Here is a 14,991-nt window from a genome sequence, read left to right on the forward strand (position 1 = left end):
AAGGGCAAATCATTCATATACATATTAAAAAGAACAGAAGACAGAATTCCGCCCTGGCAGACACCATTGGTCACTTGGAAGGGAACAGATGTTATATTCCCCCATCTCACTCTCATTGTCTGACGTGAGTACCATTAAACCAAGATTCTTATTAAAAAACCAGGGACCCCACTTTTAGACAATTTTAAAAATAATTTCTCATGATTAACACGATCGAATGCTTTAGAAGCATCAATGAAGCACATGAACATTGTGGAATTTTGCCTATTATATTTCTCTAAAATTTCCTTTAGTGCAACAATACATAAATCAGTGCCATGCTTTCTTTTAAAACCAAATTGGTTATCAGTAGACAGGACGTACCTTTCAAGTCTACACAATAGAACTGTCTTGGCCTGTAATTATCTGAGCTGTTCAGCTTCCCCACTTTATCTTGAATAACTGGTACTAGCACAACAGAGAGCATAGGATCAGGTAACGCTCCATGAACAAAAAAACCTGTGTGGCACATGGCTACCAGAGGGCACAGTTTCCTACTGGCAAGTTTAAGATGTTCAGCTGTAATACTATCCAGACCACAGGCCTTATTATCTATTAACTTCAATATTGCTTCATAGACTTCAGCAGAAGTGACAACAACATCATCATTAAACTCTACATTATCCACTACAAACAGATTACTTTTTACACAGTTCAACAGTTCATAATATTGTTTCTGCCATAACTGTGAAATTTCATCAGGACCACTCACACCATCTATATTTCAATCAGGAGAGACTTCGTTGCAGATATGCAAACATTTATTTCTAACAATTAACCAAACAAGTACAAACAATTATTTGGAGATTAGACTCCATTGTAAAGGGGATCTATACAACTAATGTTTAGGAAAACCAAACATATCCCCCAATGGAATCTAGACACTGGCGGTGGTGGTGAGAAAATCTGAGATTTAAAATGGGCCGTCAGCCGGGAGAAGACCGATACACTGTCGACAATGCCTGGAGGTAGAAGGGGAGGAGGCGGGTCGCACTCTCTTCTGAAAATACAACTGACAGAAACGGGAGAGAGAAGATATTTAAAACAAGGTAGTCATGCTGTGATTGGATAGAACATACGTGCCCGATTCTAATTGGTATACAGAACCGAAACACCCACTGCCCAGCTGATCAGTTAAAGAGAATAGAGACAACGTATTAGAAGTCTCCCTGACAGAATTTACGCTGAGCTACATTAGATGGGAGAGTTGTTTTCCAATTATTCATAGTTTTTATTTCTTTCCAGAAGTCATTAACATTATTTTTTTGCAGCTTCCATGCCAGTGAATCTGACCTCATAGTGTTTTCATTTCTTTTAATATAACGAAGTACATATTTAAATCTAGCATTAGTGCATTTCTTATTTTCAAACAAGGGGCCACGCCTGCTTTTGCCTGACTCAGCCCATTTTTTAAAAGCATTTCGGGCCTCTGCATGGAGCTCTTCTACACGATCTTTCCAACCTGGCTTAGCATTGCACACTTTTGTCCTATGTTTAAACAGAGGCCTGCTCGAGATAACGAGAGACTCCACAATAGCCTCATACAGGAAACATAAATCCTTACAGTGTTGTACATTCTTACAGTTCATATCCCGACACAATAAGGCATCTTTTTGGACCTTAATATTACCCAACAAAGCATCAGAATGCCTGAAATATTCATTAAGATCTTCCTTAGACAATTTTGACCAATTTATTTGCCCTACATCAATGCCATTATCCACAGGCAATAACACTGGTAAATTGTGTTCAACACCATGAGAAAGGGTATATGGTCCGTAGTAGCCAGATCATAATCAATCTTCATCATATCGATGGAGTCATGAGCATCCACTGTATAAAGGCAGTGGTCTAGCCAGGAAGTAGAGTGCCAGGCCTCGCTGATATAAGTATAGCTGTCATTCGGCAATAGTACCTTACTAGATAAAATCAAACCACTGTCTGTACAAAACTGCATAAAATGATTACCAAATAAAGAGTAGGCATCAGTTACATCAGCATTCATATCACCAACAACATAAATGCAGGTAGAAGAATTGTCCTGAATAAAAGACATAATAAATGCCCATCTACTGAGGTACTCATCCTCATTTTGTATGCACTCACATGGCATATAGACATTCAAAATTATTATCTTCCTATCATTACAACACAGCTCAAGCCCAATAGCCCAGTCAACTCCCAATCTTATAACATTAACCAACTGGTCATATTTTTTATTCCACATCGTGGCTACCCCCCCTGCGATTCTCCCCCGAACAACTTTAGCACTTAGGTCAGTTGTTGATTCACCTGCCCCATGAAAGTCCCTATGTATAGAATTTAGACCTTCCAGGTCTTGTTTAGCCAGGAACGTCTCCTGGACACACAAAATGTCACATCTGTCCATCAATTTGTCCACAACAATACGGTGTGATTTATCAGTTTCACTGTGGCCAACACGCAGCCCACGCACATTATAAGACACGACACAGATGTTCATATAGGTTAATTCATATCATAGCAGCTACTATGCAGGCTGGCTCTCATGTGGAGCTGCAGGTGTACCATGGCAATTCAGTTCACCCCCCACCTCACTACCAAATGCCTTGGGGCCACGGGCCTCATAATAGCGACGAACATAAGTCCCGTCGGGCCAGAGTTTTGGATCGTACATATCAGCAACATTGTTACATTCAGCGGTGATGTGAAATGAGCCATACCTGCTGCGAGCCGTCTCGATCTTTCGACACGTCACTGTTCCGTTCTCCAATTTCTCAAAGAAATATTCACGTAGCGTGTCTGCATCCAGGGTGGGAGAGAACCTAGTGGCAAACACATTCACCAACTTTGTTTTCACCACTCCAATGTTGCTCTCAGTACCAGTTCCAATTATTCCCACATTCCTCTGGTCATGTTTCAAGTGAGCTTGTTTGTTGTTGTTACTGCAGGTGCAGCTGTTACTGCTGGGGCAGTTGTGGTTACTGCAGGGGCGGCTATGGTTACTGCTGGGGCAGTTGTGGTTACTGCAGGGACGGCTATGGTTACTGCAGGGGCAGTTGTGGTTACTGCAGGGACGGCTATGGTTACTGCTGGGGCAGTTGTGGTTACTGCAGGGGCGACTATGGTTACTGCTGGAGCCGTTGTGGCGGCCTGTGCGTTGCCAGAGCCTGTTTTGAGTAGAAATTGTTCGATCTGGTGCACATTTAGCTCAACATTTCAAACTCATTTGACAAGTGCATTGTCTGAGGGTCTTCAACAATGTCATGGTTGATCATAATAACATTCAGATTTTGATCCCACATTTTATACTTCTCTTTACAGCACAACATTTATTTTTAATTAATAATTTTGATCTTCATCATCATTATCATCATCATTTTGGGAAGGTGCTTTACTCGTGAAAAAATATAATGATTTAATTTAGTAAGATTCAGTTAAGTAATGTCAACATAATAGCTGAATTTATCAACTAAAATATGTATTTAAACTACTACATACTGATACTTAGGCAATATGGTAAATTGTTGAACTATCAAAATTAAGTAAGTCACTTATTGTGTATGTTAAAATGTATTTATTCAATTTATTTACATTAACTATTGCATCATTGAAACAATAATAACTTGTTAACTGTCAATGCAATCTACCATGTATAAATGTTTGGATCTACAAACAAGTACTGTCATTGTGTTATCGTATGCGTCTACATTGTTTCTGGAAGAAAACAAGCTTTTTTTCTTCTTTAATTAAACTTTTAAGTTAAAAAAAAAGCATCTGTCTAATACCAACATACGCTGTAGACACATACAAAATAATTAATTAATTAATTAATTAATAATTAAAGCATTCAAATTAAGAACACTTTTTAAATCTTTTCCTCCTGAAAAAAAATTAAACAAGGAGCCGATAAGTGTAACACCAACAATTACATATAATCGTTGGTAATGATTATTTTGATGACTATGACTAAAGATAAATGCATAGTCATTAAAGAATGACAGGAAACACAACTTGCATTGAATGAAATTGGATGAATATTCATCATTTAAATACTTACAGGTCTGCTGAAGATTTGTCTTGACTGCAGTGATTGAAGCTGTGATTTCACCTGTTTCTGTTTGCTGATAAATGTCCTCGACTGAACACAGCTTTTATATCCATTCACACAAAGCAGGTAATATGATATCAGGCTCCGAACATGAGTGATGCCTTTTAAGGTGTGGACACACCTGTAATAGCTTATTCTTCAATCTTCTTTTGGGTTTCTGCCTAAAGAAACCTGTTGAGGGACATTTGTTTGGGTTCCTATGTTTACTGGGTAATAACAACCAGCTGAGGGACATTTCTTTTGAGATACGTCTTTTTTGATTAATAAGTTATCAAACTTGGTTGGTGATTAATTTGAAAGTCATCAACTCACGTCATCCATCTCTGCCGGCCACACGTTGAAAGCAGTGTGTCAAAGCAGTTTAAAAAAACTGTTTAAAATGTGGGATCAACATGTGTATGTTATAGCCTACTGATCCATCCATGAAACTATTAAACAGCCTCAGGCAATGTGCTGGAAGAGATTGGAGTGGAGGCGATACTATATATTTACTATATATGTAAAGGTCCTATGACATGCTGCTTTTTGGATGCTTTTATATAGGCCTTAGTGGTCCCCTAATACTGTATCTGAAGTCTCTTTTATATAGACCTTAATGGTCCCCTAATACTGTATCTGAAGTCTCTTTTATATAGGCCTTAGTGGTCCCCTAATACTGTATCTGAAGTCTCTTTATATAGGCCTTAGTGGTCCCTAATACTGTATCTGAAGTATCTTTTATATAGGCCTTAGTGGTCTCCTAATACTGTATCTGAAGTCTCTTTTATATAGACCTTAGTGGTCCTCTAATACTGTACCTGAAGTCTCTTTTATATAGACCTTAGTGGTCCCCTAATACTGTATGTGAAGTGTCTTTCCCGAAATTCAGTCTTGGTGCAGAATTACAGCCACTAGAGCCAGTCCCACAATGAGCTTTCCTTAGGATGTGCCATTTCTGTGTCTGTAGCTTTAAATGCTATTGAGGAGGAGAGGGGGGGGGGGGCAAGGTGGAGGGTGGGGGTGCCATGCTTCGCTCGTTTGCAAGCTATGATGTCTCTCTCTCTCTCATGGGTGGGCCAAATTCTCTGGGCCGGCAAAGCAGAGAAAGGGGAGGTAACCTTTCCCCTTATGACGTCATAAAGGGAAGATTCCAGATCGGCCCATCTGAGCTTTCATTTTCTCAAAGGCAGAGCAGGATACCCAGGGCTCGGTTTACACCTATCACCATTTCTAGCCACTGGGGGACCATAGGCAGGCTGGGGGAACTCATATTAATGTTAAAAAACCTCATAAAGTGAAATTTTCATGCCATGGGAGCTGTAACATGCTTTAACTGTGACTTGTGTTCTTTACAAACACAAAACTAATTTTATTAGATCTTAAGACATGCACTAATTAAGTACACTGACATAAGACAAGCACACATACAACTTTTACTAACTGCTGTTAACAGTGACACAGAACCATATGAGCCATATGCAGTGAGCGGATACAACGACATAAACAGCTCTTATATCTGATATAATTAAAGAGATATTTAATATCCACATTTCTGTTCTTTTGTATTCGATTTCATGACATCGTAAGGAACACTGCTGCAGAGTGTGATGATTGTTCTGTTTCTGCATTTTAATTTCTGTGTGTTAATATTACATGTAATGTATTTAAAGTATTTAAGTGTGATATTAAAAAGAACCGGAGAGTACTTGTTTTTGTATGACACTCATATTTGTTTCTTCTGGAAGTGTGCGGTAAGCCCATGTAGTTACATGTAGTATTGTTGAGTAACAATACTCAAGCTAACTACTTTCCTCTATGCAGGTGAACAAGACAGGGGTGTCGGCCCCCATCCCCTCCTGTTTGCCCTAGCCATTGAATCCCTGGCAGTGGTACTGCAGCTCTATAAGGATTTCAAAGGGCTGCAGTGGAGAGGTATTTAAGGTCTCTCTCTCTCTTTCTACGCAGGCAATCCGCTATTATGTGTTTCTGATGTAGCTCAATCACTCCCTGCATTTTAAATATTTTAAACCAATTTGGCCTTATGTCGCCGTATAAGCTGAACTTGCAAAAGAGCAAGGTTTTTTTTAAACTCTGAATTATGAATGTGTAGCTCTTCCCTATACTATAGCCATTTTCCCTTTTAAGAGTGCCCTGGATGGGTTTAAATATCTGGGGGTTGAGGTTACTTGCTCTCTCCCATTGACCTTTACAAAAGAATTTACCACGCTAATACATGTGTGTAAACTGGATAGGAATTGTTGGGCTTCTTTGCCACTGGTGGGGCTTGTTAATTGTTTGTTGTTTTTTAAGATTATATTTTGGCCCATTATTGACAGGACAGCTTAAGAAAAGAAAGGGGAGAGAGAGGGGGATTGACATGGAGCAAAGTGCCCCAGGTTGGATTGAAACCCACGGCCGCTAGGACTGATTCTAGGTACATGGGGCACACGTTTAATGAGGTGAGCTACCCAGGCACCCTGCAGGGGTGTGTTAATTCAATTCACAAACGTGTTTGTATGATTTTGTATGAAAATGTATGCACTCCAAAACGTAAGATATTGTACAAAAACTAGGAGACCGCCGGCTGGTGGCTGGCTACGAGCTCTATGACGCCAAGCAGAAGTTGGTAGTTCTTTAAGCCACTAAAAAGCTTTGTGACGCTGGCTACAGACCTCTGTCAGATCTTGGCCGTATCAGCGACAGTTAGTAGATGTGTTTAGCTTCTACAGAGTTTTGCGAAGCCGACAACAGTGCTCCGCATGGTGCTCTGCATATTGCATTTAATTCACATATTACGCTACGTATGTGAACCCAAGACTTTTATAAACTTATTTCAAGCACCAAATCAACTGAGTGTAGGTATGTTTTCACAAGAGATTTGAGAAATATTTCCACTTTAGGGCCGCATTATCTCTTTGTACATTGCTCTGGCACAATTAGGGGCATCACTGTACAGAAAGCCGAGTTTGTTCTGAACATTTTGTTTTGAAACACGTGGGGATCAGGGTTATATGCAAATACCCTTACAACGAGAATTTAGGAAGATATCTAAATATGCCGTTAGACCTCAGAGGGTTAAACTGGACTTCTCAGTTCACTCGACAGGTCTTCACTTCCAGTGTTTCCCACAGATTAGAAAGCAATTTGTGGCGCGCGGGGGGGGGTGTTAAATACTTATTTTCGTAACAATCAAGTATCAAAAACTGAGGACATGCTGTTGGATGCTGTCCTCCTTTCCTACTCTTTCTTCAATGCCTAACAAATCTATCTTTTTCTCTCCCAGTGACCCTGTCTTTCTGCTTTAGCAGCACTGGTTGAAGCCTGCAAATATTGTAATAAATTTATAACATAACTAATTACACTGGTCGGACTGTTCAGCTCTGTTTCAGACCAGCCTGAACCGTCTCATCCTCAACACGTGCCTTTTTCAGTGGCAGAAAATACTTTTCAATACTCATCTGGATTGAAGCAGCAAACATTCAGTGTAAGAGTAAAAAAATGACATAACATTATTTATAATAAGTTTATTTGATTCACAGCTGCTATATATAGTGTTTTGACCTCGACAACCCAACTGCATTTTACCGCAAACTTGCGACTACTTAACTTTCTAAAGCAGGCGCAATCACTTGTTTGTTAAGAGTCGGGTCGGGACTCCAACATTGTATTCAGAATATAAAATAGTATTTATAGGACTTTTTAATGTGTAATTGTGTAAAGGTGTTCACAAGATCCTTCGCCAGCAAGGGAAGGGGCTGTGTGTGTATCTGTGTGTGTGTGTGTGTGTGTGTGTGTGTGTGTGTGTGTGTGTGTGTGTGTGTGTGTGTGTGTGTGTGTGTGTGTGAGTGTGTGAGAGACGCGTGAGCAACAGAGAGACAGAGGAGAGCAGGTAAAGGAAATGCAGCTGAACGAATACGCTGCATGTTTTAAATAGCGTTAAAAAAAATAATAATAATACTAATAACGAAACGCAATATGTGGCGGCCGGTGTTGGTTGTATGGTGCACAGCCACAAATTAGTCTATGTGTGGGAAACACTGACTTCCTCTGTTGTTAACTGTGTTCTGTTGTGGTCTGGTTGTTGTTGTTTTTAGAGTATTTATTCTGTTTAAATTGTACTCTTGACATTACTGAAAATGATGGCAGGCCTTCAATGATTCCTCAAAATTTAAAACAAGGCTCAGTGAATAAAAATAAAGTTTATTCAAAATTATGTATCACATGTGCCACATGGTTTATATTGTCAAAACTGTTCACAATTGCCCTGTGATGAAAATAATTAAAGGTAAAAATATTCTGGGGTTCGTGAGATGCCAACATGGGCTTACCACCATGAGAATGATGCTGCATCATACATACACAAGTACACTCATGTTCCTTGTATTTCACACTTTAATACTTTATTTACATTACATAGAATATTAACAGACATAAAAATGCAGACAACATAACAATCACCACAGTGTGCAGCAGAGTTTCCACCAAGTAAATTTCTTACAATGTAATGCAATCAAAAACTAATGAACTGCAATATGGATATTAAATATCTCTTATATCCTGTACATAAGGGTTGTTAATTATTGTAGCCCATCACTGCATATGGCTCAAATGGTTCTGTGTCAATGTTAACAGCAGTTAGTAAAAGTTGTAAGTATGCTTGTCTTATGTCAAAAGAATATATACATAAAGTTTGTCTGTGTACTTAGTGCATGACATAAGGTCTGTTATGATTAGTAAGTTTTGTTTGTAAAAAACATAAGTCACAGCTAAAGAACATTATATATAGCATAGAATAACATAATAAGTCTCTTCATGAACAGTAGAAAGTGTACACAGTGTCTAAATGTTGGTGTATTAAATCCCTTGATCCAGTCCAGTTAATTCCAAATAACAGCTGTAACAACTGCAATGACTAAAAAGAAACTTGTTTTGTTGATGACTGCAGAGGAGGCAGCAGTTGTTAGCTTCACTGTAGTTGTTTTGGGGGCCGCTGTGGTTGATGCTGGGGCAACTGTTGTTATTGATGGGGCCGCTGTGGTTACTGCTGGGGCAGCTGTGGTTGATGCTGGGGCAGCTGTTGTTACTGTTGGGGCCGCTGTTGTTACTGCTGGGGCCACTGTGGTTGATGCTGGGGCAGCTGTCGTTACTGGGGCAGCTGTTGATACTGCTGGGGCAGCTGTGGTTACTGCTGGGGCCGCTGTCGTTACTGCTGGGGCCACTGTGGTTGATGCTGGGGCAGCTGTTGTTACTGCTGGGGCAGCTGTTGTTACTGCTGGGGCCACTGTGATTGATGCTGGGGCAGCTGTCGTTACTGGGGCAGCTGTTGTTACTGCTGGGGCAGCTGTCATTAATGAGGGGGCCGCTGTGGTTGGTGCTGGGGCCGCTGTTGTTACAGCGGGTGCAGCTGTGGTTGATGCTGGGGCAGCTGTGGTTGCTGCTGGGGCAGCTGTGGTTGCTGCTGGGGCAGTTGTCGTTACTGATGGGGCAGCTATTGTTACTACGGGTGCAGCTGTTGTTATTGATGGGGCAGCTGTGGTTACTGCTGGGGCAGCTGTCGTCACTGCTGGGGCAGCTGTGGTTGGTGCTGGGGCAGCTGTGGTTACTGCTGGGGCAGCTGTGGTTACTGCTGGGGCAGCTGTGGTTGGTGCTGGGGCAGCTGTGGTTACTGCTGGGGCCGCTGTGGTTGATGCTGGGGCAGCTGTTGTTACTGCTGGGACTGCTGTTGTTATTAATGGGGCCACTGTGGTTACTGCTGGGGCAGCTGTGTTTGATGCTGGGGCAGCTGTGTTTACTGATGGGGCAGCTGTGGTTACTGCTGGGGCCGCTGTGGTTACTGCTGGCGCCGCTGTGGTTACTGCTGGGGCCGCTGTGGTTACTGCTGGGGCCACTGTCGTCACTGCTGGGGCAGCTGTGGTTGGTGCTGGGGCAGCTGTGGTTACTGCTGGGGCAGCTGTGGTTACTGCTGGGGCAGCTGTGGTTGGTGCTGGGGCAGCTGTGGTTACTGCTGGGGCAGCTGTGGTTGATGCTGGGGCAGCTGTTGTTACTGCTGGGGCAGCTGTGGTTGATGCTGGGGCAGCTGTGGTTGATGCTGGGGCAGCTGTGGTTGATGCTGGGACTGCTGTTGTTATTAATGGGGCCACTGTGGTTACTGCTGGGGCAGCTGTGGTTGGTGCTGGGGCAGCTGTGGTTACTGCTGGGGCAGCTGTGGTTGATGCTGGGGCAGCTGTGGTTGATGCTGGGACTGCTGTTGTTATTAATGGGGCCACTGTGGTTACTGCTGGGGCAGCTGTGTTTGATGCTGGGGCAGCTGTGTTTACTGATGGGGCAGCTGTGGTTACTGCTGGGGCCGCTGTGGTTGATGCTGGGGCAGCTGAGGTTACTGCTGGGGCCTCTGTGGTTACTGCTGGGGCCACTGTCGTTACTGCTGGGGCAGCTGTGTTTGATGCTGGGGCAGCTGTGTTTACTGATGGGGCAGCTGTTGTTACTGATGGGGCAGCTGTTGTTACTGCTGGGGCTGCTGGGGCAGCTGTCGTTACTGCGGGTGCAGCTGTGGTTACTGCTGGGGCAGCTGTGGTTACTGCTGGGGCAGCTGTTGTTGCTGCAGAGGCAGCTGTTGTTACTGTTGGGGCCGCTGTTGTTACTGCGGGTGCAGCTGTTGTTACAGTCGGTGCAGCTGTCGTTGCTGCAGAGGCAGCTGTAGTCACTGCTGGGGCAGCTGGGGCAGCTGTTGTTACTGCGGGTGCAGCTGTTGTTATTGATGGGGCAGCTGTGGTTGATGCTGGGGCAGCTGTCGTCACTACTGAGGCCGCTGTTGCTACAGCGGGTGCAGCTGTGGTTGCTGCTGGGGCTGCTGTCGTTACTGATGGTGCCGCTGTTGTTACTGCTGGGGCAGCTGTCGTCACTGCTGGGGCAGCTGTGGTTACTGCTGGGGCAGCTGTGCTTACTGCTGGGGCCGCTGTTGATACTGCTGGGGAAGCTGTTGTTACTGCGGGTGCAGCTGTTGTTACTGCTGGGGCCGCTGTGGTTGATGCTGGGGCAGCTGATGTTACTGCGGGTGCAGCTGTTGTTGCTGCAGAGGCAGCTGTTGTTACTGCTGGGACTGCTGTTGTTATTAATGGGGCCACTGTGGTTACTGCTGGGGCAGCTGTGTTTGATGCTGGGGCAGCTGTGTTTACTGATGGGGCAGCTGTGGTTACTGCTGGGGCAGCTGTGGTTACTGCTGGGGCCGCTGTTGATACTGCTGGGGAAGCTGTTGTTACTGCGGGTGCAGCTGTTGTTACTGCTGGAGCCGCTGTGGTTGATGCTGGGGCAGCTGATGTTACTGCGGGTGCAGCTGTTGTTGCTGCAGAGGCAGCTGTTGTTACTGCTGGGACTGCTGTTGTTATTAATGGGGCCACTGTGGTTACTGCTGGGGCAGCTGTGTTTGATGCTGGGGCAGCTGTGGTTACTGATGGGGCAGCTGTGGTTACTGCTGGGGCCGCTGTGGTTACTGCTGGGGCCGCTGTGGTTGATGCTGGGGCAGCTGAGGTTACTGCTGGGGCCTCTGTGGTTACTGCTGGGGCCACTGTCGTTACTGCTGGGGCAGCTGTGTTTGATGCTGGGGCAGCTGTGTTTGATGCTGGGGCAGCTGTGTTTATTGATGGGGCAGCTGTGGTTACTGCTGGGGCCGCTGTGGTTACTGCTGGGGCCGCTGTGGTTACTGCTGGGGCCGCTGTGGTTGATGCTGGGGCAGCTGAGGTTACTGCTGGGGCCTCTGTGGTTACTGCTGGGGCCACTGTCGTTACTGCTGGGGCAGCTGTGTTTGATGCTGGGGCAGCTGTGTTTACTGATGGGGCAGCTGTTGTTACTGCTGGGGCTGCTGGGGCAGCTGTAGTTACTGCGGGTGCAGCTGTGGATGATGCTGGGGCAGCTGTGGTTACTGCTGGCGCAGCTGTTGTCACTGCTGGGGCAGCTGTTGTTGCTGCAGAGGCAGCTGTTGTTACTGTTGGGGCCGCTGTAGTTACTGCGGGTGCAGCTGTTGTTACAGTCGGTGCAGCTGTTGTTGCTGCAGAGGCAGCTGTAGTCACTGCTGGGACAGCTGGGGCAGCTGTTGTTACTGCGGGTGCAGCTGTTGTTATTGATGGGGCAGCTGTGGTTGATGCTGGGGCAGCTGTCGTCACTACTGAGGCCGCTGTTGCTACAGCGGGTGCAGCTGTGGTTGCTGCTGGGGCTGCTGTCGTTACTGATGGTGCCGCTGTTGTTACTGCTGGGGCAGCTGTCGTCACTGCTGGGGCAGCTGTGGTTACTGCTGGGGCAGCTGTGGTTACTGCGGGTGCAGCTGTGGTTACTGCTGGGGCCGCTGTTGATACTGCTGGGGAAGCTGTTGTTACTGCGGGTGCAGCTGTTGTTACTGCTGGGGCCGCTGTGGTTGATGCTGGGGCAGCTGATGTTACTGCGGGTGCAGCTGTTGTTGCTGCAGAGGCAGCTGTTGTTACTGCTGGGGCCGCTGTTGTTATTAATGGGGCCGCTGTGGTTACTGCTGGGGCAGCTGTCGTTACTGATGGGGCAGCTGTCATCACTGCAGGGGCCACTGTGGTTGATGCTGGGGCAGCTGATGTTACTGCGGGTGCAGCTGTTGTTGCTGCAGAGGCAGTTGTTGTTACTGCTGGGGCCGCTGTTGTTATTAATGGGGCCGCTGTGGTTACTGCTGGGGCAGCTGTCGTTACTGATGGGGCAGCTGTCATCACTGCAGGGGCCACTGTGGTTGCTGCTAGGGCAGCTGTGGTTACTGCTGGGGCAGCTGTCATTACTGATGGAGCATCTGTCATCACTGCTGGGGCCGCTGTGGTTGCTGCAGGGGCAGCTATTGTTACTGATGAGGCAGCTGTGGTTACTGCTGGGGCTGCTGTCATCGCTGCAGGGTCAGCTGTGGTTACTGCTGGGGCCGCTGTGGTTGATGCTGGGGCAGCTGTGTTTGATGCTGGGGCAGCTGTGTTTACTGATGGGGCAGCTGTGGTTACTGCTGGTGCCGCTGTGGTTACTGCTGGGGCCGCTGTGGTTACTGCTGGGGCCGCTGTGGTTGATGCTGGGGCAGCTGTCGTTACTGCTGGGGCAGCTGTCGTTACTGCTGGGGCAGCTGAGGTTACTGCTGGGGCCTCTGTGGTTACTGCTGGGGCAGCTGTTGTTACTTCTGGGGCCGCTGTGGTTACTGCTGGGGCAGCTGTTGTTTCTGCGGGTGCAGCTGTTGTTACAGTGGGTGCAGCTGTTGTTGCTGCTAGGGCCGCTGTGGTTGATACTGGGGCAGCTGTGGTTACTGCTGGGGCCGCTGTTGTTACTGATGGGGCAGCTGTTGTTATTGATGGGGCCGCTGTGGTTACCGCTGGGGCAGCTGTTGTTTCTGCGGGTGCAGCTGTTGTTACAGTGGGTGCAGCTGTTGTTGCTGCTGGGGCCACTGTCGTCACTGCTGGGGCAGTTGTGGTTGCTGCAGAGGCAGCTGTCGTCACTACTGTGGCAGCTGTGGTTACTGCAGGGGCAGCTATTGTTACTGATGAGGCAGCTGTGGTTACTGCTGGGGCTGCTGTTGTTATTAATGGGGCCGCTGTGGTTACTGCTGGGGCAGTTGTCGTTACTGCTGAGGCAGCTGTTGTTGATGCTTGGGCAGCTGAGGTTACTGCTGGGGCAGCTGTTGTTGATGCTGGGTCCGCTGTGGTTGATGCTGGGGCAGCTGTCATTACTGTTGGGGCTGCTGTTGATACTGCTGGTGCAGCTGTTGTTATTGATGGGGCCGCTGTGGTAACTGCTGGGGCCGCTGTGGTTGGTGCTGGGGAAGCTGTGGTTACTGCTGGATCCAATGTTGTTACTGCTGGGGCCGCTGTCGTTACTGATGGGGCAGCTGTTGATACTGCTGGGGCAGCTATTGTTATTGATGGGGCCGCTGTGGTTACTGCTGGGGCAGCTGTCGTCACTGCTGGGGTCACTGTCGTTACTGCGGGTGCAGCTGTCGTCACTGCTGGGGCAGCTGTGGTTACTTCTGGGGCAGCTGTCGTTACTGATGGGGCAGCTGTCATCACTGCTGGGGCCACTGTGGTTGCTGCAGAGGCAGCTGTCGTCACTACTGTGGCAGCTGTGGTTACTGCAGGGGCAGCTATTGTTACTGATGAGGCAGCTGTGGTTACTGCTGGGGCCGCTGTGGTTGATGCTGGGGCAGATGTTGTTACTGCTGGGGCTGCTGTTGTTATTAATGGGGCCGCTGTGGTTACTGCTGGGGCAGTTGTCGTTACTGCTGGTGCAGCTGTGTTTGATGCTGGGGCAGCTGAGGTTACTGCTGGGGCCTCTGTGGTTACTGCTGGGGCAGCTGTTGTTACTTCTGGGGCAGCTGTTGTTTCTGCAGGTGCAGCTGTTGTTACAGTGGGTGCAGCTGTTGTTGCTGCTGGGGCCGCTGTGGTTGATACTGGGGCAGCTGTGGTTAATGCTGGGGCAGCTGTCGTCACTGATGTGGCAGCTGTCATCACTGCTGGGGCCACTGTGGTTGCTGCTGGGGCAGCTGTCGTTACTGATGGGGCAGCTGTCATCACTGCTGGGGCCACTGTGGTTGCTGCAGAGGCAGCTGTCGTCACTACTGTGGCAGCTGTGGTTACTGCAGGGGCAGCTATTGTTACTGATGAGGCAGCTGTGGTTACTGCTGGGGCTGCTGTCATCGCTGCAGGGTCAGCTGTGGTTACTCCTGGGGCCGCTGTGGTTGATGCTGGGGCAGATGTTGTTACTGCTGGGGCTGCTGTTGTTATTAATGGGGCCGCTGTGGTTACTGCTGGGGCAGTTGTCGTTACTGCTGGGGATGCTGTTGTTGATGCTGGGGCAGCTGAGGTTACTGCTGGGGCAGCTGTTGTTGCTGCTGGGTCCGCTGT

The 14,991-nt window shown here is 47.0% G+C and overlaps 1 protein-coding gene across 1 annotated transcript; it reads right to left on the bottom strand.

Annotated features, from left to right (window-relative positions):
* Positions 1–5,973: 5,973 nt before the first annotated feature.
* On the bottom strand, positions 5,974–14,784 carry LOC118493489 (putative uncharacterized protein DDB_G0282133). The gene is made up of 7 exons (XM_035993446.1): positions 14,725–14,784; positions 14,599–14,630; positions 13,940–14,348; positions 13,542–13,813; positions 13,165–13,226; positions 12,268–12,660; positions 5,974–6,008 (listed from the first exon to the last, which is right to left on the bottom strand). The coding sequence occupies exons 1-7, from the start codon at positions 14,782–14,784 to the stop codon at positions 5,974–5,976; spliced, it is 1,263 nt and encodes a 420-aa protein (XP_035849339.1).
* Between the last annotated feature and the right edge of the window lie 207 nt (positions 14,785–14,991).

The sequence above is a fragment of the Sander lucioperca genome, chromosome 16, assembly GCF_008315115.2.
Source record: "Sander lucioperca isolate FBNREF2018 chromosome 16, SLUC_FBN_1.2, whole genome shotgun sequence".
Lineage (NCBI taxonomy): Eukaryota > Metazoa > Chordata > Actinopteri > Perciformes > Percidae > Sander > Sander lucioperca.

Excerpts from the sequence above, each read along its gene's own strand:
- LOC118493489 (XM_035993446.1), bottom strand. The coding sequence starts at position 14,784 with ATGACAGCAGCCCCAGCAGTAACCACAGCTGCCTCATCAGTAACAATA. Across the intron at positions 13,814-13,939 it reads GCGGCCCCAGCAGTAACAAC|AGCTGCCCCAGCATCAACCA; the intron begins ATTGGATCCAGC and ends AACAGTAATGAC. Across the intron at positions 6,009-12,267 it reads TAGCAACAGCGGCCTCAGTA|AGCTGCAGTACCACTGCCAG; the intron begins GTGACGACAGCT and ends AAATCCTTATAG.